A 25,320-nucleotide genomic window follows, 5' to 3' on the forward strand; every position below is an offset into this window, starting at 1 on the left:
GGCAACGTACTTAGATCCCCGGTACAAACACAAAATGGCGGAAATGTTACCGCCGTCGCAGAGGGCTGTCAGAATGCAGCACTTCCAGGCCTTGCTTCGAGAAATGCTGCATTCTGCTTTTGCGTGCGCTGGCAGAGGAGCAATTCCCACTCCCAGAGAAGGATTTGCGGGTACCAATCCAACAGCGCCTGCAAGAAGAGGCCGGTTTGAAGATGTGTTGGTGACTTCGGATATGAGGTCATTCTTTCAGCCGACCCATCGACAGGTGTCATCCGGATCCAGCATCAGGGAACGCCTAGACCGTCAGGTGTCCGACTACATTGGGTTAACGGCCGATGTGGACGCTCTGAGGAGTGATGAACCCCTAGACTACTGGGTGGGCAGGCTTGACCTCTGGCCAGAGCTTGCCCAATTTGCAATCGAACTGTTGGCTTGCCCCTCATCCAGTGTCCTGTCCGAAAGGACGTTCAGCGCAGCAGGGGGGATTGTGACCGATAAGCGTACTCGCCTAGCTCACGACAGTGTTAACTACCTCACATTTCTAAAAATGAATGAGGCATGGATCTCGGAGGAATTCAACACATGTGATCAGTAGACCATGTATATGTCTATAAACAATTTTTGGAATCAAGCACACAGACCTTCTTAATTCATTTGGCTCACTTCCCTGACCCAAAAAAGCACACCGTACTATATGCCCCTACCCTCCTCTTTGAAGAGGTTGAGCGGTGTCATATTTCTACTGGGGCTGCTTATTATGAGGGATTCCCACCATCCCTGTGCTGTGCTGACTTCCTCCTGGGTGTTCTTATTATGAGGGGCTCCCACCATCCCTGTGCTGTGCTGACTTCCTCCTGGGGGTTCTTATTATGAGGGGCTCCCACCATCCCTGTGCTGTGCTGACTTCCTCCTGGGGGTTCTTATTATGAGGGGATCACACCATCCCTGTGCTGTGCTGACTTCCTCCTGGGGCTGCTTACGGTGCTGCTGTCAGCGCTGTATGTCACGGAGCTGCTGTCAGCGCTGTATGTCACGGAGCTGCTGTCAGCGCTGTATGTCACGGAGCTGCTGTCAGCGCTGTATGTCACGGAGCTGCTGTCAGCGCTGTATGTCACGGAGCTGCTGTCAGCGCTGTATGTCACGGAGCTGCTGTCAGCGCTGTATGTCACGGAGCTGCTGTCAGCGCTGTATGTCACGGAGCTGCTGTCAGCGCTGTATGTCACGGTGCTGCTGTCAGCGCTGTATGTCACGGAGCTGCTGTCAGCGCTGTATGTCACGGAGCTGCTGTCAGCGCTGTATGTCACGGAGCTGCTGTCAGCGCTGTATGTCACGGAGCTGCTGTCAGCGCTGTATGTCACGGAGCTGCTGTCAGCGCTGTATGTCACGGTGCTGCTGTCAGCGCTGTATGTCACGGAGCTGCTGTCAGCGCTGTATGTCACGGAGCTGCTGTCAGCGCTGTATGTCACGGAGCTGCTGTCAGCGCTGTATGTCACGGAGCTGCTGTCAAGCTGCTGTCAGCGCTGTATGTCACGGAGCTGCTGTCAGCGCTGTATGTCACGGTGCTGCTGTCAGCGCTGTATGTCACGGAGCTGCTGTCAGCGCTGTATGTCACGGAGCTGCTGTCAGCGCTGTATGTCACGGAGCTGCTGTCAGCGCTGTATGTCACGGAGCTGCTGTCAGCGCTGTATGTCACGGAGCTGCTGTCAGCGCTGTATGTCACGGAGCTGCTGTCAGCGCTGTATGTCACGGTGCTGATGTCAGTGCTCTGTATCTCCTGCACCCTCTTGTTTGCCTACCCTGGTCCCTGACCTTCCCTCTCCTCCATTGCCTTCATTAGCTCCATAGTCCTGAATTGTCAGAACAATTTCCCAAATAAAAAAAAAATGCTTGTAGTTATCGATCCCAAATTCACCTCATACATGTATTATGCTATTGTCCAGGTGGTGGGACTACGTGCTACCCCCTAATAATTACCCCGTGGCCGCAAATTCGACCTAAAGGTTTGCGAAATTCGCCTCCCATTGAAGTCAATGGAGCCCGCGGCGAACGGTCGTTTTCGCGAACGTTTGTGCCCGTTCGCGTTTCGCGTTCGCGAAACGTCCCGTCGGAAGTTCGTCCATCACTATTAGTGGATGTTGTGTGCCTCCAGCACAATATACACTACCCAATTGCTGGTTTTCCCATCAGGCCATTACCATGTCTGGAAGGCCAACAAGGAGAGGCAGACAAACATGAGCCGATAAAAGAGGGCAAGCAGGCTCTGTGTCTAGAGACAACAGTGCTGGTCGTGGACGCGGTGCATCGTCATCAGCACGTGGCCATGGGACACGCTTGTCCTTTTTGGCAGCTGGACGTGTTGAGTTGCATCATGCCGAAGACTTGGTAGAGTGGATGACTAAGCCCTCTTCATCCTCCTCATCCTCTCACCCAGGCTCGGGGTACTAGCAAAGCGGCTGCCAACGCATCGTCTTCCCTCCCCCCTCAATGTCATCAGTGACTCCTTCCCTAGACCCTACACGTCTTCCTGAGGAGTCCCCTGAACTCTTTGAGCACAGTGTTGGGTACATGCTCCAGGAGGATGCCCAGTGTTTTGTAGGCTCTGATGATGACACTCAGCTAGAGGAAGGCAGTAGCGTGAGCGCAGAGAGAGGGGATGCTCAAGAAGGACAGCAATCTGGCAGTCATGTTCCACAAGCTTCAGCATACTGCCAGGTTTGCTCTAGCGATGAAGAGGGAGGGGATGAGTGCACTGACTCCACGTGGCTGCCGAGGAGGAGGAGGCACATGTCCAACAAGGCAGGATGCCCTCCGGGGACCAGCTTGGGGGCAGCACACCGACTGAATCACACCGCAGAGCTCCGCCTGTGCAGAGCGCTGCCTCTGCACGTTATTCTAAAAGTTCTTTGGTGTGGGCCTTTATTGAGACGAATGCATCAGATCGCACTGCTGCTATTTGCAACATATGTCTCAAGCGTATCTCGCGTGGCCAAAATATCAGCCGTTTGGGCACCACATGACGAGGAGGTCCTATATTGATATAGCTCTCAAAATGGTCAATACATTCATGGAGCAGATGTCATGAAAAACATAAACAAGCTCCCAATGGTGTAGGTCAAAAAGATATTATGGTTTTATTTGCATAAAATACCAGCAATTTAACAAAATTGCAGCAACAAGAGGTAATAATACATAAAAATAGTTATCACAATTTTTAAAAGCAATATGGGGAGCCGAGAAAACATAACCGATTGACCCCCCCCTTTCAATATTTCTGGAATATTTTTCCAGAGGCAGGAGTAATCAGCCACCAGGCTTTGGAATAGACCTGACCAGACCTGAAGAATTGCTTCTCAACTGAGTACAGCGGAGCCAAAGACTACATTTATCCAGCCTTTGGCACGGTGCTACAGATCTATACATATACAATGACTTTATCAAATGACCACCTGAGATCTATGTCCTTGTCAGTAGGAGAGAAAACCCATAATTAACTATGAATGTGTACGGCTATGGAACTAACATACTAAATGGTCATTTACAATTCATAACTGATCCTCCTTTTTTTTTATATTCAGCACTAATGCGGCCTTTTTTTTTCTGCAGGATTGTGGGGCAGTGCACCCGGCGCTGATTGGGCTTGGTTGGCCATTCGTGGTAGGTGATCAAGGATTCCCAGCTTAACATACCTCCCCACCAATTAATGTAACAATTAGGAAAACCAAATGTAGTGCAGTGTCCCACATACTATTCCCTGTTTAGTGCATGCCAGACAGACAGTATTCTCAGCATTTCAAGCGAAAACCAAGCAGATGGTGTCCTTTCTTTGTGGTTTTTATATTTGTAGAACTGGGAAAGGGATTGGGGTGAGCCTTGGCACACCCAGAACACTAGTGCAAACTTTAAGGACACCATCTTTAGACCTTTTGACTAAGGTTTTCAAGGAGGGAAAAAACGTGAACCATTCAGCCTATGGGGTTCCCACTCTGGAACATCTGGAATAGTCTCCAAGAATAAAAAAGCAATTGGTCTCTCCTCAAAATTGTCTCCGCTTTTACTCGCTGTGGCCTTATATTCATGAATGCCTCCTTCCAGTATCGGCCAAATCCTCAGATGACTTTACTCCAACTGTTCCTGCAGATTTGCTTGTTGGTTCCTCGGCTCTCCTTGGGCTGGAACTGCGCAACCTCCTGCAGATTTCTCCAGATTGCCATGGAGGGCATGACAGTCCTTCCAGGCTGGGTCACTCTCAAGCAGGGAAAGGACCCCGCTGTTCAGGTCTTAGACCATTTATACCCCCCTGCTGATCACTCTCCTTACCAAGGATTGGCTGAGGCTGTATGAAGGATCTGCCTCTTCCAGCCCACTATGTTCCTGTACTTTCTGGAATACAGGGGACAGTAGATGAGCCTACAGAATGGAACACTGAAACATGGCGCCACTGAATACAGTGAAGCTCAAAAATAGAATACATTTATTGACGGCTAACTAGCAGGGTGCTACACAAAACATACATTTCTTTTCTTACATCAGGGGACACAGTCATAGTAATTACTATGTGGGTTATAGGGGCACTGATGGGTGATGGACACTGGCACGCCGTAGGGCACTAAGTGCACTCCCTATATAACCCCTCCCACTACGGGGAGTCTGTTTTTTTTTCGCCAGTGTCTAAGGTGTTGGTCACAAAGATGTGCTGTGCTCCACTGGAAACTTCCTTGCTGGGGCTAGCCATGCTGACTGGATCCAATCAGATGTCCTTTCATGGGCTGAAAGAATGGTACCCAGGCCTTGTGTCTGAAGAAACAAGGTTTTGCTTGCAAATGCGTGGGTTTTTTTTTTTTTTTTTGTTTGTTTGAGAGCTGGACCCTGGGATCCAGTACTCTTTGGTAGTAAGGCCATAAAGTTTTTACTGGCAGGGTGCTGTTGCAGGTCCAGGATTGTGAGTAACCTCTAGGTTCTCCTATTCCTGAAGGTTTTGGAGCCCACTGAAGGGTGAAGATTGAGGTCATCTCAGATTCCCCCCCTTTCGGAGGACTTGTATGCCAAAAGCTTTTTGACTTCTGATTGGTTTCAGTAAGGGCCTGAAAAATTGTTTGAGGTTCCTCCTGGGCTAAAGAGGATGAGAGGCTGAGCTAGACAATTATGCATATTTGGGTCCCATGCACTGCAACACGTATGTATGTTGTGTATTGTTGCATTGAGAGAAACTCCCAATTAACAATCAATGGTCTGAAATGCACAGCAACACTTTTTTTTTTTCTTTGATCACAGCACAAAGGAAACCATGTATTGTCCCATGCTGCAGTGTAGTGGACATGCCTGGGGCAGATATTCAGTGAATGACCTCACATTACACACAACACATGTTGAGAATAGCCCTAAAAGCTCTGACTTTGATCTGAGTGTTCCTTCCCTCTTCCCTCGGTCAATGAGTCCAACAGGGCTGAAGCCAGACAACTTACAATTTCAAGGAGGTCATCAGTTGCAGCTTTTCCACAGGTTTCAAATGAGTTCAAAGTATGAGCCAAACTGCCCTGGGTTCAGGATAACTTCAAAGTTTGGGTGCCAAAACCCAACTCCATTGAAATAAAAAACCATGTGTGGCAACACAAAAAAATCCAATTGCTGGTCTAATCAGTTGTCACAAAAAAGCATGGGGTGGGGGGCATTACTGGGGAACGTACCAGTGCAGAAACAAGTTGAAAGCATTCCATTTGTCAGAACAGTTTTTTATTCTTTTGTATGTCTTAAACGGGCAAAACGAGTTTAGGCATCCCGACCCCTGATGGCGCTGGAGCTCCACCTATTGGCTTCATTATACATGGGCTCTATAAGCCTCCTGGGGTGTATTTATAGGGTCCCCCAGGGGTACTGGGGGCAGGATGTGTCATGTCAGATGGGCCTCCAGGAAAATCAAAACAACCTAAAGGGGGGGGGGAGGGGGGCACCCAAAAAGACTGGCTAATATATATGTTTGATGTTCTTTAAGATGATAAAATTGATTGTTTTACAGAAATATACAAGAAAGTGATGAAAACAATGACTGGAGGTAAGAATTCACCCACTTGGCAAATTCCTGGAATTCCTCTCCTACATGTAAAAATCATAATTTCTTTGCTAGGAAAATTACTTGGAACCCCCAAACATTATTTCTTTTTTTGCAGAGACCCTAGGGAATGAAATTGCAGTCATTGCAACGTTTTAATTGTCGCTGTATTTGCACAGCTATTTTTTCAATGCTTAGTTTAGGGGGTGTTTTTTTGTGGGGGGTTTACTTGAGCTGCTGTCTCTGTATGTTTAGGTAATGTACATAATTTAATTTCTAGCAATGTGTGTCTATAAATCGCCTGAAACTATTGTTGGGTTGGATGTTTCAAGGTGCATTTATATGTAGTCTTTGACAGTTGGGTCCTTGTGCTCAGTGTGTGGGGAGCACACTGTCAGCAGATGAAGATTGGCTGCCCAGTGAAGCACATATGCAGTGTGGGGGTGTTGAAGCCCACCCTCTTTTACCACCACAATACTGTATTGGGTTGTGATTTAAGGGTGTGATTGGGAGGCTAAAAACACGGCTTGGCCATCAGTCTAAACCTGCCCTATGGGATGTTCCAGATTACACATTTCACCCTCCCATGGGTTTAGTCATAGAGGTCTGATCCTCTATACATGGTGACTGGGCTCATGGCTGGTGTGTGGCTCCTTATCTTCCAGTCGGTTACAATGATCTGGGGAAGCTCTGCTGGATGTGAACTCCCCAACCGTATTGGAGTCACTTGGCTGCTGTAAGCCGGTGCTCTTTACTATTTTTAGGGTCACGATGCTTTTCCATCACCGCTGATTACTCTTCTGTGAAGTGTGGAGCACATCAGACTGGGGCACTGCTAAAGCTGGCTATACACTAGTAGATTTGTGACCCAATGTTCTTATGTATGTTTGCTTGAACATTCATACTAATAATTCTTTGTACATTTGATGACTGGAGAAATATCTTTTTGGAAGCAATTCAATGATGGAATATTCTTAAAATGAAACATTTTGATCAAAATTCCCTTAGTGTATGGCCGGTCTGACTCCTCCTTCATTCCTCCCTCATTTCCTCCCTCGGGATCTCCTCCATTCACCTACATATAGAAGTTGTTTGTAGATCTGGATGGATGTTACTAATGCCGTTCCCTGACCTCTTTTCTCTAACAGCAAAAGATGAAGGTGTGAGATACTACAAAAGTAAGTGTGGTGTGTGGGTTTATTTATTTTTCCTCATGTAGTAATTTACTAACCTCATTTCATAATTTAGTCAAACATTCTTTGACTGTCTGGTCTGATAGAGGAATTCTAGGTTTTGCTCACAGCCAACAAGAGCCAAGCCTCATCCCTTGGTTCCGCTCCCAGTACCACCCCTTATAGAGAATACAGACTTGCCTGTCCTGGAATCCAGTGATGTCAGAACCCGATGGACACATCAGCTGGGGTGCCGCCGCCGCCATTGTGGCTTCACAGCTGGGTCTCTACTGAGCATGCATGAGGTGTGCTGTTTCCTGAATGGTGCAGTGGGGGAGGAGAAAGGTGGACGAAGTCTGTCGTAAGTGGGGGAGGGCACTTGTCAAAAAGGTATCCCCCCCCCCCCCCCCCCAAAAAAAAGTGGCATCAGTGGGGGGGGGGGAGAAATGGGATAAGTGAAAGTTCTACTTTTGGGTGGAACTCCATTTTTAATAAGCAAAAGCGGTGAAAAATCTCACCCATTGTTACCAACCCCCATTCCCCAGCAACAATGGACCCTCCCAGCAAAAATAGTCCCTACAGCAACTATGGACTCCCTCCTCCCAGAAGCCGGCAACAATAAAGCCCTTGCCATTTCATACATTCAGTGCTGGAACTGTGTTCCCCGCATTCCTGCTAAAACTGTTGGTGCAAAAAATAAGTCTACAAAAATCCCTCCCACTGCAATACTTCTCCTCTGCAATTTTGTGTCCTGCAGTAATTTCCCCCACTAGATGTCCCTAGTCTACCAGTTTGAAGCTGGGGGTGTCATTCAATCTGTGACACTGGGGGCATCCTGTGAGTGCAGGGGGTCTTGAACCCGTCCCTTCAGGGCAGAGAAAGGCGCTGTGGTTGGTTTTTGTAAAGAATTTTATAGCTAGTTGGGTAATTTTCTGACCAATATCAAATGGCCTCAGTGATGGTAATGAAGGATACGGTGATCTGTCATCCTGTAGCTATACTGCAATTGTAATATTACCATGATATTCCTAGTAAACATTATGGGGTCTTCATATACAAAAAATTCAATGACCAAATGTGACCCAAATACTCAGCTCCAATAAAACATGCCGTATTCTGTTATAGAACCATCACCTATAATCATTAGCGCCATCTAATGGCCAAAATTCCTTTTTCTTTCCAGATTGTGGTATTTAAAAACAAATGCCACATTATGCCCAATAGGATGGGGGCTTATATAACAAGTTTCATTGGACTTTTTTTAGTCATAGACTTTGAGGTGTTTAGTAGTAATGCAGCAGATGTATAATTAAAAAATACTATATTAGTATTTTATGACCTTTTTATAAAGCACACCTTGATCCTATCACACATGAGACACACAGATGCCTCTTATTCTTGGTGTTGGTGTTATATGCACGGCTTTCACTGATTTTGTTTCCATTCATTTTATCCAGGAACCTGGAGTTGGGTTTCTACTGGTATAAAGGAAGGTAAGGAGACTTCATCTTCTTCCATACACTGATCAGATAATGGATGAGATCACATTATGACCACCCACCATAACCCATCCAGGTATGGACTCCACCAGATCTCTGAAGGTTTGCTGTGGTATCGCCCCCAATCCATCAGTAGCGGTTCATGAAGTCCTGTGTGTTGCTAGGTGGGGCCTCCATGTATCAGATGTAATTTGATTGAAATTTATAGAATTTGAAGGTCAATCAGTCTCAGATCTGTAAGGCTGAGATCTTCTCCCTTTTTTCTGTCGGTACCGCTGTGTGAAGGGGGGGGGGGGGGGTGGCGCTATAAAAGCTCAGCGGTTGGGGAGAAGATCCTGGATGGAGCTCCATGTTTAGTGGCCATTTACATTCATGGTCAGACCACATCCCATCAATCTTCATGTGACATTTGATAAGTTTCATTATTTCAGAAATACAATTCTGCAGGAAAATGTCTGATGTTCTTCTGTACATATTATTATGTTTTGGGGTGATATTGATGACATCTTGTTTTACTTTATCATAGCGATCCCAGGAATTTCCTTCTGTGAATTTATACGAGGTATGTAATGCCGGCCATCCAATTTATAAGATGAGGTGATAATAATGTTCTCTTGTTCTATCCAGAAATATCACAGCAGATTCCTTAACTGGTTTAGATGTATCCATCCAACATAATGCCATGGATCAGATTTATCTCCAATCACACCCTACAGTATATCTACTGTATGTAATCTCTCATATCTCACAAAAGTGAGTACACCCCTCACATTTCTGTAAATCTTTTCTTCTATCTCTTCATGTAACACTGAAGAAACAACACTTGTCCACAATGTAAAGTAGTGAGTGTGCAGCTTGTATAACAGTGTAAATTTCCTATTTCCCCCCCCCCCCCAACTCAAAACACAGCCATTTAATGTCTAAACTGCTGGCAACAAAAGTGAGTACACCCCTAAGTGAATGTCCAAATTGGGCCCAATTAGCAATTTTCCATCCCTGGTGTCATGTGACTCAGTGTTGGGTCGCAGCTGTATTAAATTTGGTGGTATCGCTCACTGGTCAATGGAGGTTCAACATGGCAAAAAAAACACCTTTGAGGATCTGAAAAGAATTGTTGCTCTACATAAAGATGGCCTAGGCTTTAAGAAGACTGCCAAGACCCTAAAATTGAGCTGCAGCACAGTGGCCAAGACCATACAGGGGTTTAACAGGACAGGCTACTCAGAACAGGCCTCACCATGGTCAACCAAAGAAGTTGAGGTCATGTGGTTGTCTTTGGAAAATAGACGTATGGGTGCTGTGAGGAATACTGCAGAGGTTGGTGGGGGGGGGGGGGGGGTGCGTCAGCCTCAGTGCTCAGACCATACACCACACACTGCATCAAATTGATCTGCATGGCTGTCATCCCAGAAGGAGGCCTCTTCTAAATATGATGCACGAGAGCCTATAAACGATTTGCTGAAGACAAGCAAACTAAGGAAATGGATTACTGGAACCAAGTCCTGTGGTCTGAGACCAAGGTGAACTTATTTCGTTCAGCTGTTGTCAAGCATATGTGGTGTCAGCCAGGTGAGCAGTATAGACAAGTCTTGCCTAAAGTCAGACATGGTGGTGGGAGTGTCATGGTCTGGGGCTGCATGAGTGCTGCTGGCACTGCGGACCTACAGTTCATTGAGGGAACCATGAATGCCAACATGTACTGTCATACTGAAGCAGATCATGATTCCCCCCCCCCCTCCCTTTGGAGACTGGGCCGCAGGGCAGAATTCCAACATAACCACCCCAAACACCTCCAAGACCACCACTGCCTTGCTAAAGAAGCTGAGGGTAAAGGCGATGACTGGCCAAGCATGTCTCCAGACCTAAACCCTATTGATCATCTGTGGCATCCTCAAACGGAAGGCGGATGAGCGCAAGGTCTCCAACATCCACCAGCTCTAATGTCGTCATGTGACCTCCATGCTGAAGGAGAGGGGCAGAGGAGGGTCAAACAACGATGCCGTGCAGGTGACCAACATCCATGATGAGCTCATCGGTTGTAAGGATGGCGGTGGCTAGAAGGTCATAATGGTCGATAATGAGAACCTGTGGCTTTGTAACTAAAATGCAAGCTTGATCCACCTTCTGGCCTGAATAAAAAGTGTTTTTTTTTTTTTTTTGGCATTTTTACAAGGCACCCCTGAAGAAACCTTGAGTCACCCCAGGGTGCCTGGTCACCTAGCAAGCAGCTTTTCAAGCATTAACATTTATCTCCTCTTAAAGCCTCCACGTTTCACCCTCCCATGAGTTTAGTCAGAGGTACGATCCTCTGTACATGTTAATTGCTGGTGTGCGGCTCCTTGTCTTCTAGCACACTACCAATTAGCCCAATAAACCTATATAGAGGATTGGCTTCACCTTGTCTCCTCCCTAAAACCACACCTCCCAATGTTTCACCCTCGTTTGGGTTTATTCAAAGGTCAGAACCTCTATACATGGTGACTGGGCTGATTTCTAGGTTGTGGTTCCTCTTCTACATGCTAGAAACCAATCCAGTCTCTATATATAGAGGATTGGCTTCAGCTTGTCTCCTCCCAAAGCCACACCTCCCAACATGTTTCTCCCTTCCACAGCTTTAATCAGAAGTCCGATCCTCTATACATGGTGACTGGGCTCATGGCTGGTGTGTGGCTCCTTATCTTCCACAGTCAGTTACAATGATCTGGGGAAGCTCTGCTGGATGTGATCTCCCCAACCGTATTGGAGTCACTTGGCTGCTGTAAGCCGGTGCTCTTTACTATTTTTAGGGTCACGATGCTTCTCCATCACCGCTGATTACTCTTCTGTGAAGTGTGGAGCACATCAGACTGGGGCACTGCTAAAGCTGGCTATACACTAGTAGATTTGTGACCCAATGTTCTTATGCATGTTTGCTTGAACATTCATACTTGTAATTCTTTGTACATTCCATGACTGGAGAAATATATCTTTTTGGAAGCAATTCATCAATGATGGAATATTTCCTCCCTCGGGATCTCCTCCTCTGATCTCCTCCATTCACCTACATATAGAAGTTGTGTTTGTAGATCTGGATGTTACTAATGCCGTTCTCTGACCTCTTCTCTTCCTGACAGTAAAAGATGGATGTGTGAGAATCTTCAAAAGTGGCTGTGTCTGTTAGTCGTGTGTTGTTGTTGTTTTTTTTTTTTTTTTTTTTTTTTTGCCAATCTCCATTATAATCAAGGGGGGGGGGGGGGTGGGGAGAGAGAGAGAGAAAGTGGTAGGTCATTTTTGATCTGTCTGAGGAATTCCAGATATTTACAGGCAGCAAGGTACTATGGGCTTTAAATGTATCTTGAAAATTACAATTCCAAGCTTCACCCCCATTTTGTCCTTAATGGTTCCACCTCCAAGCCTCATCCCTTGGTTCTGCTCCCAGCACCACCCCTTATAGAGAATACAGACTTGCCTATCCTGGAATCCAGTGATGTCGGCCCCCCAGCTGATGTTTCCATCGGGTGCTGCCACCATTGCTGATAAGGGAACCCGACAGTGAAGCCTTGTGGAGTCACAGCTGGGTGGCACCGGAGAGGAATAAGATGAGTGCAAGTTCCACATTTGGGTGGAACTCCACTTCTCTTTTTTTTTTTTTTTTTTTTTTTTTCTAAGGAAAAGCCGTAAAAAAGCTCACCCATAGCTAGCAACCCTCCCAGAAAAAATTCTCCCGACAGCGACACTTCCCTATACAGTAATCCTCCCCTCCCAACAATTGTCCCTCCAGCACCCCTTGCCATTTCATAAATTCAGTGCTGGAGGTGCCAGAACTGTTCCCTATATTCTGCTAAAACTCTTGGTGAAAAATTCCCATGGCAATACTTCTCAGCAATTTTGTATGTCCTGCAGTAATACCCCCCCCCCCCCCCCCCCCAACTAGATGCCCCTAGTCTACCAGGTAGAATGACACCCCCAGCTTCATTCAATCTGTGACACTGAGGGCATCCTGTGAGTGCAGGGGGTCTTGAACCCGCCCCTTCAGGGCAGAGAAAGGCGCTGTGGTTGGTTTATGTAAAGAATTTTATAGCTAGTTGGGTAATTTTCTGACCAATATCAAAAACCTCCTCAGTGATGTAATGAAGGATATGGTGATCTGTCATTTCAGTAATGTCATCTCGTAGCTGTACTGCAATTTTAATAATCCATGACATTCCTAGTAAACATTATGGGGTCTAATGTATAAAAAAAAAAATTATCCAATTGTGACCCAAATCCACACAGCTCCAATGAAACATGCCGTATTCTGTGTTATAGAACCATCACCTATAATCATTAGCGCCATCTAATGGCCAAAACTCAGTTTCTTTCCAGATTGTGGTATGTAACATCAGATGCCCCATTATGGCCGATAGGATGGGGCTTATATAACCGAATAAGCTTCATTGGCGCAGTGTGGATCTGTGTTGTGGACCTTTTTATACATAGACTTTGTTGAGGTGTATAGAAATACAGCAGAATTTTAATACCAATTTGAAATTGCTTATTTTTTGACCTTTTTTAAAAGCACACCTTGATCCTATCACACCCCGAGTCACACAGATGTCTTATTCTCGGTATTATATGCACAATTTTCACTAATTTTGTTTCCATTCATTTTATCCAGGAAGCTGCAGAAGAGTCCAGAGTCAGGTTACTGGTATAAAGGAAGGTAAGGAGACTTCATCTTCTTCCATACAGTGATCAGATAATGGATGAGATAACATTATGACCACCCACCATAACCCATCCAGGTATGGACTCCACCAGATCTCTGAAGGTTTGCTGTGGTATCGCCCCCAATCCATCAGTAGCAGTTCATTAAGTCCTGTGTGTTGCTAGGTGGGGCCTCCATGTATCAGACTCTATTTGAGATCTGCAGAATTTGGCGGTCAAGTGGATTGGTCAGATCTGTAAGGCTGAGATTTTCTTTCTTTCTTTTTTTTTTTTTTTTCTTTCCCATGTTCTATATTTTTACAAGGAGGATATTTCTGCCTCTTCGGCTGAATTTTTATCATCTTTAAAGTTCTCTTTTAATGCCCCTAATTCCTTCTCGTTATGGGATTTTCTTGATACTGAAGGGAAGAGGCCACACACCAATCAGTCCAATAAATCTGGTATGGAATTAGAACAGCCTCAGCTCATCCTCCTAGGTCAAGGTTCTCAACTTTGTACACAAAGGTCCAGTGGGGGAAAAATTTGTGCCTCATCATTGGTGTCGGTGGGAGGAATTGTGCCCTATCAAACTTTGCCTTGAAAGGTTTGCTTTTGTTGCTCTTGAACAACTTGGTCTTGCATACTCTGCTTGGTCAACATTTACTTTGATAGTTGGGTTGACACCTGTCCAGGATTCACAAGGACAGTCCAGGTTTTGAAATCTGGACATATTATTCAGACCAGACTGTGGCCCCCAACCTCAGGTGTTCCTGGGCCCACCCAGATTCCCCCCTGCTGCCCAAGTTGCACACACCTCGGCTCTCCAACTAACCAAGTAAAATGACCACCAAGTGCGTATACCCCCTTCTCAATCCTGCCTCCAAGCAAGTGCATATACTAAGGTAAGGGGTGCTCTGTGGACTTGGATTTAAGGGGCTTTTTAGGAACCTTGATTTAAGAGGGAATGCTGGGACTTCTAATATAAGTGCGGGCTTAGAGCAGAAACCCCCTTACAGCAGCGTTCCCTCTTTACCCGAGTCCATTTTTTTTTTTCTACCTCCCCCTTAGGAAAATAAAAAAATGCAGTGTGCTGCTAAAACAAGTGTTGGCGTTTGACTTGAAGAAAAGGTGGCAACCCCATTTGCTAGATGTAGAACACGATTGATAACAAACAAAATGGTAATCTGGATTAACTGGCACTCATTGTAGTACATGTTGGCCCACCCTTTGCAGCTTCAACTCTTCTGGGAGTCTGTCCATAAGGTTTAGGAGTGTCTATGGGAATGTTTGACCATTCTTCCAGAAGGGCTTTTTGTGAGGCGCTGATGTTTGGCGAGGCCTGGCTCGTGGTCTCCACTGCAGTTTATCCCACAGTTGTTTGATCAGGCTGAGGTCAGGACTCTGTGCAGGCCAGTCATGTGCCTCCACCCCAAACTCGCTCTTTCGTATCTTTTATGGACCTTGCTTTGTTCACTGGTGCACAGTCATTTTGGAACAGGAAGGGACCATCCCCAAACTATTCCCACAAAGTTGGGAGCATGAAATTGCTCAAAATGTCTTGGTATGCTGATGCCTTAAGAGATCCCTTCACTGGAACTAAGGGGCCAAGCCCAACCCCTGAAAGACAACCCCACACCGTTTACACTTGGCACAATGCAGTCAGGCAAATACCATCCTCTTGGCAACCACAAAAACCAGACGTGTCCATTGGATTGCCTGACAGGAGTGTAACTCATCACACCAGAGAACACGTCTCCACTGCTCTAGAGTCCAGTGGTGGGCTTTACACCACTACATCCGACGCTTTGCATTGCACTTTGTGATGTAAGGCTTGGATGTAGCTGCTCAGGCCATGGAAACCCATTCCATGAAGCTCTCTATGCACTGTTGTGCAAATCTGAAGGTCACACAGTTTGGAGGTCTGTAGCTATTGACTCTGCAGACAGTTGGCAACTTCTGTGAGCTTCAGCATGTGCTGACCCCGCTCTATCATTTTACATGGCCTACCACTTCATTGTTAATCCCAGTTGCTTTCACTTTGTTTATAATACCACTAACTGACTAGTTAGCAGTTGGGACATTTCATGGATAGGTTGTCACCTGTGAAAATTCTATCACGGTTCCACTCTCTTGAATTCACTGAGCCCCTGAGAGTGGCCTATTCTTACACAAATGTTTGTAGAAGCCATCTGCATGTCTAGGTGCTTGATTTTATACACCTGTGTCCATGGAGGTGTTTGGAACACTTGACTCCAATCATTTTTGAAGGGTTGTCCCAATACTTTTGGCAATAAAGTGTGAGACATTAGAGAGCCTTTTGCTATGTACACATGACCGGAATTTTCAAAAGTCCAACGCATCAAATCGGTCGGACAATTCGATCCTTTGTGTGGTCTCCATCGGACCAAAAGAATCAGACTTTAGAAATTGAACTTTTTTTTTTTTTTTTTTCTGGCACTGAGTCTAGTCCCGATCAAGAAATCCGCTTGTGTATGCTAGCCCGATGGAGAAAACAACGCTAGGGCGGCCTATTGGCTATGAACTTCCTTATTCTAGTCCAGTTGTACGTCATCGTGTTCAAATCCATTGGACTTTGGTGTGATTGTGTGTGGCCAAGTCCGTTCGTTTGATGGACTAGGTCCGATGATCTTTCCGATGGACAAAGTCCGGTCATGTGTACGCAGCATTAGAGAAGATGCTGTAGGGGAGGTCTCTTCTGTGATGTCTGGGGCTCCCCTTTGTGGGTCTATAGTGGAGCTGTCAGGTGTAGAGGAGGGATATTGTCTGCAGGAGAGGGGCTATGTTCCATGCTGTCCTCCCCACCATCTTGTGCTTCCTCTCTGCCAAAGCCAGGAAAGAAATCAATCAACCGGTTGGGTTGTGCCGTGTCTTTTTTTTTTTTTTTTTTTTTTTTTTTTTTAATATTTTTCGTGTGTATAAAAGCTCAGCAGTTGCTGGAGAGATGATCCTGGATGGAGCTCCATGTTTAGTGGCCATTTACATTCATGGTCAGACCACGCCCCATCAATCTTCATGAAACATTTATCAAATGTCACATAATTTCAGAAATGCAATTCTGCAGGAAAATGTCTGATGTTCTTCTGTACATATTATATTTTGGGGTGATATTGATGACATCTTGTTTTACTTTATCATAGCGGTCCCACAAACCTGGTCGGAATTTATACGAGGTATGTAATGCCGGCCATCCAATTTATAAGATGAGGTGATAATAATGTTCTCTTGTTCTATCCAGAAATATCACAGCAGATTCCTTAACTGGTTTAGATGTATCCATCCAACATAATGCCATGGATCAGATTTATCTCCAATCACACCCTACAGTATATCTACTGTATGTAATCTCTCATATCCTCTCACAAAACTGAGTACACCCCTTGCATATCTGTAAATCTTTCCTTCTATCTTTTCATGTGACAACACTGAAGAAATGACACTTGTCTACAATGTAAAGTAGTGAGTGTACAGCTTGTATAACAGTGTAAATTTACTGTCCCCTCAAACGGACTCAACACACAGCCATTCTAAATCGCTGGCAACAAAAGTGAGTACACCCCTAAAGTGAATATCCAAATTAGCTCAATTATCCATTTTCCCTCCCCGGTGTCATGTGACTTGTTAGTGTTGCAAGGTCTCAGGTGTTACATTTGGTATCTCTCCCTCTCCCCACTGGAAGTCAACATGGCAAAGAACTCCTTTGAGGCTCTGAAAAGAATTGTTGCTCCACATAAAGATGGCTTAGACTATAAGATTGCCAAGACCCTGTTAGGTTGCTCGTCTTCTGTAAGTAACCCCTGGTAGCCTAGGCTAGGATTGAAGGGCGGAGGTCCCTTTCACCGGTGGACAAAACATTACACATACACACTATTGTACGTGAATAATGAATGTGCATATTGAAGCACACACAACAGTTTTATTTAGTTTGAGCTAAAGGACAGCCCTGTGGTTTAGCCAATCAGGGACTGCCACATAAAATATGCAAGATAGTATATTTTACTACGTCATCATGGTTTTTTTTGTACAAGCAATTTCTGCCTAGTAACAAAAAGCTAAATATATACATTTTTATACAGTTTAAAATGTTTCTTAAGTCTGGTGCAAGACAGGCCTGTGGTTTTAACGCCATGGAGTTACTTCTGCTCTCAAAAAGGGAAGTAGCTTAACCGCATCCATCTGTTCTGAACAGATATCTAACCTTGTGACAATTCTAAATGCCTTGTACAAGCAAAAACACATATGACCTTAAGCAATAGATTTCTATGTCATGCTAACAGTAATTTTCCAATACCCAAAATGGATGTCTTCTAACAAGATGGTTCCCTGATTTACCTTATAATCCTCCCTTTGATCATTCTGTGATTTACATAATGATCATTCCTTTTCTAATTTAATAGCACAGGCTTCATACTCCGAACCCTTGTGCTCTTGGTTTCTATACCATACCGTTGGATCCTTAACAATGGAAGTGAGTTTCAGATCCTTCGGAGCGGCCGTGTTTCCCTTTTTACATAAACATTTGATTATCTTATAACAGGCATATAAAAATAGAATGAAGAGAATCACAGTGACAATTGTCATGGCAGCATTTCGGAGCCAAGATATTAATCCCCCAAAACTAAAACTGCTCGAGAAGGGATCCCAGTTTTTTCCTATGTTCCTTGCCTCTTTCTGTAGTTTATTTACCTCTTCCCTGTGTTGGGCAATAACGTCATAGTAGTCTGGGACTTCGATGCTGGTATTATGAATCCAGGTACAGCACTCATATAATCCTCAGTAGTCTCACAGAGGCCAGTAAGGGCTGCACTCATACTTTCTATAGCCAACTCATGTAGTTCTAGTTGCTTCCTAATTGCCCTAGTTTCTAGATTTAGTTTGGTTATGTCATCAGAATTTTCCTCCAGAATCTCATTATGCCAGTGTAATTATTTAATCTTTTCATTAGGTCAATTCCCCACCCTGTCCAGGAAGGGAACCATGCCCAGGCCATATCTTTTTCTAAAAACAATTCTCGTTTATTACGGTGTCTAAGGGGATATCTAGGATGCATGCTGGCTTCAAGGAGGTGACTTCCCTTGTTATCCCCTAATACCCCCATGATAGGAACCAGGGCTGCAAGGTAACACCACCCCTGGGGTTTGGTTGGGATCCAGGGGTGACAGAGTTTGCCGCAGCATATATATATATGGTATTTCCTAGAGCTAGGGGTCGTTTATGGAACACGTTCCTAAGAGTATCAGAAAGGCCAGAGAGCACCAGTATTGACATTAATTGGTGTATTGTAGTCTTGGTACTGGAGCTAAGAAAGTCTAAAAAGGTGGCATTTAGGGTGGGATCTGAAGTATGGAAGAAAGGACTGTTAAATGATGTCATTGAAATGTTAAGTTTTGCTTGTTTGCAAACCTCGGCTCCATCTGTGGTGTTTCCCAGTCGGAAACACCAGTCTGGGAAGTGGCTTCTACCTATAATTTGGAAAGTGAGGGTTTTATTTGGACGGGTCCTAGTAACATTCGTTAGGACGATAGGGGGTGTTCCATTAAGGAGGGGGGTAAAATTCAAGGGGACTGCCATGAGAGGGATTCTAGCTGTACTGGGATGTAGCTTGCTGCAAATCCAGCATTTCTCAAAACCAGATTTTTGAGCATAGCTATATTTGAATTTTAGTAGTAACATCTTGCTAGTCAGTCCCTTAGGTGACTCATTAACGGGTACAATACTTCTACTATGTCTTTGGCCGGGGGTATTATTCATCTTAGGTGGTCCACATATCCCTTTTAATAGACCTAAATCTTCTGGATGATATATACAGTTAGCTATCAACCAGGTTGGTAGGAACACTACTAGGGTAATACAGCATAAGAGGCACAAGGCCTTCCCTGACACTGATGGAGAAAGCATCTTTGTTTTTTTTAAAGTTCTGATTATTTGTTATCTAAGAGTTCTGTTCTTCTTCTTCGTTTCTCATCCCGGCAGTTGTTGGCTCTGTTTTTGTCCTTTTGAGGGGGTGTGGGATCTTCCAGGGAAATTTGTTCTATGCCTCTCTGAACTTCTTGTAGATCTTGTTCTTGGGAGTTGCTGCTCTCTGTCACTGCCAGGGGCTCTGGAGTCGAGGGAAGCTGGGGACACTTTTTAAGACGGCTGGCGTGGATCCAGGTGTTTCCTAGGTCTGTTAACACTGCGGTCCTGGATACCTTTTCCACCTTCCATGGTCCTGAGAAAGCCGGTCCGATACTCTTTCTTTGTGCTAATTGTTTGATCAGCACTTTATCCCCAGGGATGAAGGGATGCGTTGGTTCTGTGGGAAGAGGGAAAAAAGGTGACAGAAACTTGTTCGTTTATTTCGTGGAGCATACTTACCAGATTTTTCACGTACATTTCCTGTTGGGAATAAATGTCAATATCAGTGTCTTGGTCTAATGGGGGTAATTCTATGTTTGCGGGGATTCCCATGAGGACCTCAAAGGGTGATAGTTTTGTCCTTGCATGTGGATCTTCCCCTCTTTTGACCAAAGACCTTCAGGGTCTTTGGTCAATCCTTCCTTTGTCCAAAAATGGACATCATCTTCTGTGGCCATTGATTGCATCTGTGCTATGACAGTTTTAAAGTTAGGTGCTGCGAAGTGTTCCTTGAAAAACATTGTTGTGGGGGCAGGTGGGTTAGGGGAAAAGGCAGCAGCTCTTTTAGCTTCTCTGTCAGCAAGAGCATTCCCTTTTGAAACACGACTGCTGTCAGAGGAGTGTGCCTTTACTTTAATTATGGCTACCTTTTTTGGAAGAAGAATGGCTTGGAGGAGAGCACTAATCTGTGTGGAGTTGGCAATTATTTTGTTGTCTGCTGTTTTAAAACCTCTATTGGCCCATATCACACCAAAATCATGCACCACTCCAAAAGCATATCTACTGTCTGTGTAGACGTTCACCTCTTTACCGGTGAATAGAATGCAGGCCCTAGTGAGGGCTTCTAACTCTGCTACCTGGGCTGAAGAAGGTAATGATTTTGCCTCCAGTACGATGTCTGGTAGTTGAACAACTGCATAACCGGTTAAAAAGGTGGAGTCAGAGGGACGTGAGCAGCTACCGTCAACGAAAACATCCTCTGCACCTGAGATAGGGGTGTCAGTGAGATCCGGTCTGGGACTGGTAATAGCAGCAACCTTTTCCGAACAGTCATGTATAATGTCTGGGTCATGTGGAAAACGCAACATGGAATGCAAAAGGCGCACAGCGGGGTTGCTGGCAGGCACATATTTGAGTGTGAGGTTATCAGTGTTCATCAGTGTTATCTCATAACCACTAAGTCTTTGCGAGGTCATATGTTGGGTATTCATGTTCTGAATAAGATGCGTGACTGAATGAGTGGTATAGAGAGTCAATGGGTGACCTAGCACTAATTTGTTTGCATCTTGTACAGACATTGCACAGGCAGCAAGATTTTGGAGACAGGATGGCATTCCCTGTACTTGGATGGGGAGTTTTTTTTTAGATAGGTAGGAGACAGGGCGGTAGCCTGTTCCATGCTGTTGTGTCAAAACCGCGGCAAAAGAGGTCCCCGAGACTACACAGTATAGTTGAAAAGCTTTACCATAGTCTACCAACCCTAGGGCGGGAGCATTTGACAGACTGTTTAATAGAGCTTGAAAAGCTTGTAGTCTGTCTTCAGTCCAATCTATTAATTTAGGGGCTGTCGAGCCAGTAGCCTCTCTTAGGATACTATCATAATGAGAACAGTCAGGGATCCATTGGCGGCAATATACAATTGCACCCAAAAATGAGAGTAGGGCGGCCTTGTCTTTTGGCGGACTGAGAGCTTGTAGGGCTGCGGCACGTTTAGGTGACACCAGCCTTGTTCCTTCTCTAAGGATACAACCTAAGTATTCAACCTGGGACTGGCACCATTGTATTTTCTTCCTTGAGGCTAGATGCCCGGCGTGAGCTAGGTGTTGTAACAGTGATGTTGAATCGACCGCACAATCTTCAGCAGTTCGACTGCACAGGAGCAGGTCATCCACATACTGTATTAGTACCGACCCACGCTCAGAAGTCCAAGACTTGACAGTCTCGTTGAGTACCATAGAGAAGGCGGCTGGACTGTCTACATACCCTTGCCAGGTTAGTTGGCCCCCGGCCCAGGAGAAAGCAAACATAGGTTGGGCTTCCTCTGCAATGGGAATGCTAAAGAAAGCATTCGCTAAATCAATTGCTGTGTAGCATAGAGAGTCTGCCGGTATACATGAGGAAATAAAAGTGATGTCTGAGACTAGGGGTGGGAGGGGAATCACTTGTTTGTTTACTGCTCTGAGGTCTTGGACGAGTCTCCACTCGCCACTGGCCTTCTTTACAGGGTAAATGGGCGTGTTCCAGGGACTGATGATTGGTCTCAGGATACCTTTTGATATGTAATCATTAATTTGAGGGGAGATGCCTTTGACTTTCTCTGGGGGTAGGGGATACTGTTTTTGATATTGTATCCCTGCATCTGACCGCATTTGGGGTGCATATGGTGTGCAATTAATAAAGCCCACACTACCTTTGTTTTCTGCCCAAATTGTGTGATGGTCAAGGGAGGAAGGTATCATTAGAAAGAAACTCCTGTGTGCATGTCTTTTTGGGAACCCTCTGTGTGCATGTCGCTTAGGGCCATGTAAGTCACATAATGGTGAACTAGCGGTAAGGGAACCTTCTTTATTAAACTTAATGATAATACACAGTTGTGCCAAGAGGTCCGGTCCCATAAGGGGCACAGGGCATGAGGACAAGACGGCAAAAGTTTGGGTACATAATTTCTGTCCTTCTGGAGTGGCTACAGTCAGTGGTGGAGTGATGGGATGGGTGACAGGTGTCCCATTAATACCAACAGAGTTTCCCTCGGTGCATTATTTGTGGCTGTGTAGGATATTGGGGTAGTGGTTGACGAGGGTTCTGGTATGGCAGATAACGGGGATACTGTGGGCGGGTCTGGGGGTTAAATCCCCTGCCTCTGCCTCTTGCTCTAATCTGTCCAGTCCTATAAGGGCACTGGGATTTCCAATGTCCTTGCTGTCCACAATTGCCTATATTTTCCAAGGCATTTGTTCCATGCACAGAAACAATCCTTCATGTATTGTGGGTCAGCCCCTTTGCAGGGAGGATAAGAATGCTTATGTACCTGACAAATTTTACTGACTTCTTGCCAGTCTTCCTCTGAACAAGGACCTTGGGGTCCTGGGTCATGGATTCCCAATTGCTGACACCTTTCTCGGATTTGTGTCCAAAATGGTTCTACCTGGGGGCCAGGGATCATATTACTGACAAATTCATAGGGTGATGGGGTGGCCATAGCTTGGGTTGCTGCAGTATTCCCCATCTAGTAGTCTGGGCAGTGTGTGTCTAGTGGCAGGACACAGGTGATAACACCCGGTTTGTCCAACAATCCGGTCTCTGGTCTGGGAGTAGGATCCCTGATCTTTTTTGGGGCAGATGGACTTATATAAAACTATGAAGATTCACCCTTAATATACGATAAAGGGTAAATTTTTCCTGGTGGCGGGATATACCCCTCTTACACCAAGTCTGCAAGAGAACCCCCCTGGTCTGGTGGTCAGTAAAATCCACTTGTCATCTATTCTTAGGAAGAGTAGACCTAACGTGCAATGGGGGCAGGCGGATACTATGTCACTACAAGAGGGCTCCTCATATTCTGCACTTATTTAAACAACAACAATTATTTTCCTTATACTCTATATTAAAACTTATACTCTATATACTTACACACGTACCTAGAGAGAAACAGACATATTCTTAATATACTTTAAGACATGAAATAACCGTATTGCAATACATTTATCAATTTATAGTGCACTTTTTAAAAAAAAAAAATTTTTTTCAAATGGGCGTCCACTCCACCAATCCCTTTGTCACGGGCGTAATCTACTACTTCCCGTGTTAAAAATACTATCACCAATAGTTTTAAGTCAGACCAACCTAGTCGGACTCCCCTAAACCTATAAATTCCTTGCGAGCCCTTTTAACCTCCCGAGGGACCAGCCTAGTCCACCGCGAAGGCACAGTTACTTCTTTTAATTTTAAACTAAGTTCGTAGCGGCCGCCCGGACAGAGTAAGTGTTTACACCATTCACCAATCAGGTAAAAAAGAGTAAAGTGACTTACCTGTCGCAAGACGAACCCCACTTCTGGTACCAAAACTGTTAGGTTGCTCGTCTTCTGTAAGTAACCCCTGGTAGCCTAGGCTAGGATTGAAGGGCGGAGGTCCCTTTCACCGGTGGACAAAACATTACACATACACACTATTGTACGTGAATAATGAATGTGCATATTGAAGCACACACAACAGTTTTATTTAGTTTGAGCTAAAGGACAGCCCTGTGGTTTAGCCAATCAGGGACTGCCACATAAAATATGCAAGATAGTATATTTTACTACGTCATCATGGTTTTTTTTGTACAAGCAATTTCTGCCTAGTAACAAAAAGCTAAATATATACATTTTTATACAGTTTAAAATGTTTCTTAAGTCTGGTGCAAGACAGGCCTGTGGTTTTAACGCCATGGAGTTACTTCTGCTCTCAAAAAGGGAAGTAGCTTAACCGCATCCATCTGTTCTGAACAGATATCTAACCTTGTGACAATTCTAAATGCCTTGTACAAGCAAAAACACATATGACCTTAAGCAATAGATTTCTATGTCATGCTAACAGTAATTTTCCAATACCCAAAATGGATGTCTTCTAACAAGATGGTTCCCTCATTTACCTTATAGACCCTAAAGCTGAGCTGCAGAATGGAGGTTTAACAGGACGGGTTCCACTTGGAACAGCAAAAGCCGGGGGAATGCCCAGGAAAAAAACCAAAGCCTACTTGCCACCAGCTCAGACAACCGAATAAACCTGTGTTAACAGTAAGCGTTAGCAGGGGTTTAATCCACACGCATTTTCAAACACATGTCACGGCACCCAGGTATCTGTGGTCCTAACACTAAAATCTATAATATATGGAGGCACATGCATTCTGATGGATAGATGAGGGCAGGTGGTCTGAAGGGGAGCCACCCCTTCTGAAGGGTCCAGGAACACACCAAACATCCAGCAAATGTCACTATGTCTGCAAAGGTCCTTTGTACTGTGACGTACTGAAGCAGAGCATGATTCCCCCCCCCCCCCTTAGACTGGGCCACAGGGCAGTATTCCAACAGAACGACCCCAAACACACCTCCAAGACGACCACTGCCTTGCTAAAGAAGCTGAGGGTAAAGGTAATGGACTGGCCAAGCATGTCTCCAGACCTAAACCCTATTGATCATCTGTGGGACATCCTCAAATGGAAGGTGGAGGAGCGCAAGGTCTCGAACATCCACCAGCTCTGTGATGTTGTCATGGTGTTGACTCCAGTGGCAACCTGTGAAGCTCTGGTGACCTCCATGCCCAAGAGGGTTAAGGCAGTGCTGGAAAATTGTTGCCACAAATATTGACCCCTTGGGCCCAATTTGGACATTTTCTTTTAGGGGTGTACTCACTTTTGTTGCCAGTGGTTTAGACATTAATGGCTGTTTTGAGGGGACAACAATTTTACACTGTTATACAAGCTGTACACTCACTACTTTACATTGTAGACAAGTGTCATTTCTTCAGTGTTGTCACATGAAAAGATAGAAGAAAATATTTACAGAAATGTGAGGGGTGTACTCACTTTTGAGAAACTCTGTATTTTTGCTACTGGATCGATTTTTCTCAAGCATGTTAGTAAATTTTCAAGCCAAAAGCAAATTGTAGAACACACAACAATTAACGTCCAGGTTTTATATACTGCCAACAGTTTGTACAAGGCTTTACAATATACAGTAAAGGGAGACCACACAGTTACAATACAAGATGGGAGGGCTCTTCTTCCAAGAACTTGCAACAGGACCGGACTGGGAATAAAAACCA

General features: G+C 45.1%; 1 protein-coding gene across 4 annotated transcripts in view; it reads left to right on the forward strand.

Annotated features, from left to right (window-relative positions):
* LOC143957715 (cytosolic phospholipase A2 gamma-like) overlaps positions 1 to 25,320 on the forward strand; it is a 62,685-nt gene that overhangs the window by 23,081 nt on the left and 14,284 nt on the right. For 3 of the 4 annotated variants that reach the window (XM_077467409.1, XM_077467410.1, XM_077467411.1), the window contains exons 9-16: positions 3,604 to 3,654; positions 6,014 to 6,049; positions 7,195 to 7,224; positions 8,676 to 8,711; positions 9,244 to 9,279; positions 11,831 to 11,860; positions 13,354 to 13,398; positions 16,541 to 16,573. In XM_077467409.1, coding sequence (XP_077323535.1) covers positions 3,604 to 3,654; positions 6,014 to 6,049; positions 7,195 to 7,224; positions 8,676 to 8,711; positions 9,244 to 9,279; positions 11,831 to 11,860; positions 13,354 to 13,398; positions 16,541 to 16,573 — 297 coding nt within the window. The remainder of the gene's footprint in view (positions 1 to 3,603; positions 3,655 to 6,013; positions 6,050 to 7,194; positions 7,225 to 8,675; positions 8,712 to 9,243; positions 9,280 to 11,830; positions 11,861 to 13,353; positions 13,399 to 16,540; positions 16,574 to 25,320) is intronic. The other variant, XM_077467412.1, reaches the window with a different exon arrangement.

Source organism: Lithobates pipiens, unplaced genomic scaffold, assembly GCF_037356315.1.
Source record: "Lithobates pipiens isolate NorthernLeopardFrog02 unplaced genomic scaffold, aLitPip1_a1.2 Scaffold_55, whole genome shotgun sequence".
NCBI lineage: Eukaryota > Metazoa > Chordata > Amphibia > Anura > Ranidae > Lithobates > Lithobates pipiens.